A 946-nucleotide genomic window follows, 5' to 3' on the forward strand; every position below is an offset into this window, starting at 1 on the left:
CACTGCACTCCAGTCTGGGGGACAGAGTGAGACTCCAACTCAAAAAAAAAAAAAAAACACCAGCCAAAGTCCCAACCAGGGAGGCTGGGGGGACACTTGGGCGTGGGGGGCCAAGGGGGATGGGCAGGTGTACTCAGCATCCCTCCCCACCAGGTGCCAATGATCAGCGGACGTGGTCTGGGGCACACGGGGGGCACCCTGGATAAGCTGGAGGCCATTCCTGGATTCAACGTCATCCAAAGCCCAGAGCAGGTACGGAGGGAGGGCACTGATTGGTCTCTGATCTGGAATGATGGAGACACCAGCCAGAATCACTGACAGATCATCTACTGGGGCCACTAATGAGGACATGGGTCAAAGTTGCTCAGGTCGCTGACGGTCAGGGGACTTATGTCAGAAGCGTCGGTGGAACTCTGATCAGGATAATAGGGGGGTCGTCAGAATCACGGATGGGCCACTGATGGTCCACGAGTCACAGTGCACTGAGTAGGACAAAGGCAGGGGCATTCCGAGGGCATGCCCGAGCCGCTGGTCACAGCTTTAGGTCTTTGTAAAGGCTGCTTGACAAGGGCCAGCGGTGAGGTCACTGATCCGCTGGGGGGTCCGACCAGATGCAAGTGCTGCTGGAGCAGGCGGGTTGCTGCATCGTGGGTCAGAGCAAGCAGCTGGTTCCTGCAGACGGAATCCTGTATGCAGCCAGAGATGTGACAGCCACCGTGGACAGCCTGCCCCTCATCACAGGTGACCTGCCTTCCACGTGTTGCAACCCCCCAGCCTCTGACCTCACAGTCAAGGCCTTCTCATTGGGGCCATCTGGCCATGGGACTTGCCTCAATCAGTGGCACTTACCACAGGGGGCCTGACCGCCAACTCATGGAGGTTGCAGGCCACAACACTCTAGTCGGTGCCATCCCCAGCCCTGGGCCCCGGCCCTTCGCAACCTGAG

General features: G+C 59.0%; 1 protein-coding gene across 1 annotated transcript; it reads left to right on the plus strand.

Annotated features, from left to right (window-relative positions):
- Nucleotides 1–153: 153 nt before the first annotated feature.
- Nucleotides 154–863, plus strand: TYMP (thymidine phosphorylase; the record flags this gene model as incomplete). Its single annotated transcript, XM_008050157.2, has 2 exons — nt 154–252; nt 612–863. Coding segments are annotated over 2 exons (351 nt in total), but the record flags the coding sequence as incomplete, so codon positions are not given.
- Nucleotides 864–946: the final 83 nt, after the last annotated feature.

The sequence above is a fragment of the Carlito syrichta genome, unplaced genomic scaffold (genome assembly GCF_000164805.1).
Source record: "Carlito syrichta isolate Samal-C Ts95f unplaced genomic scaffold, Tarsius_syrichta-2.0.1 Scaffold143101, whole genome shotgun sequence".
Lineage (NCBI taxonomy): Eukaryota > Metazoa > Chordata > Mammalia > Primates > Tarsiidae > Carlito > Carlito syrichta.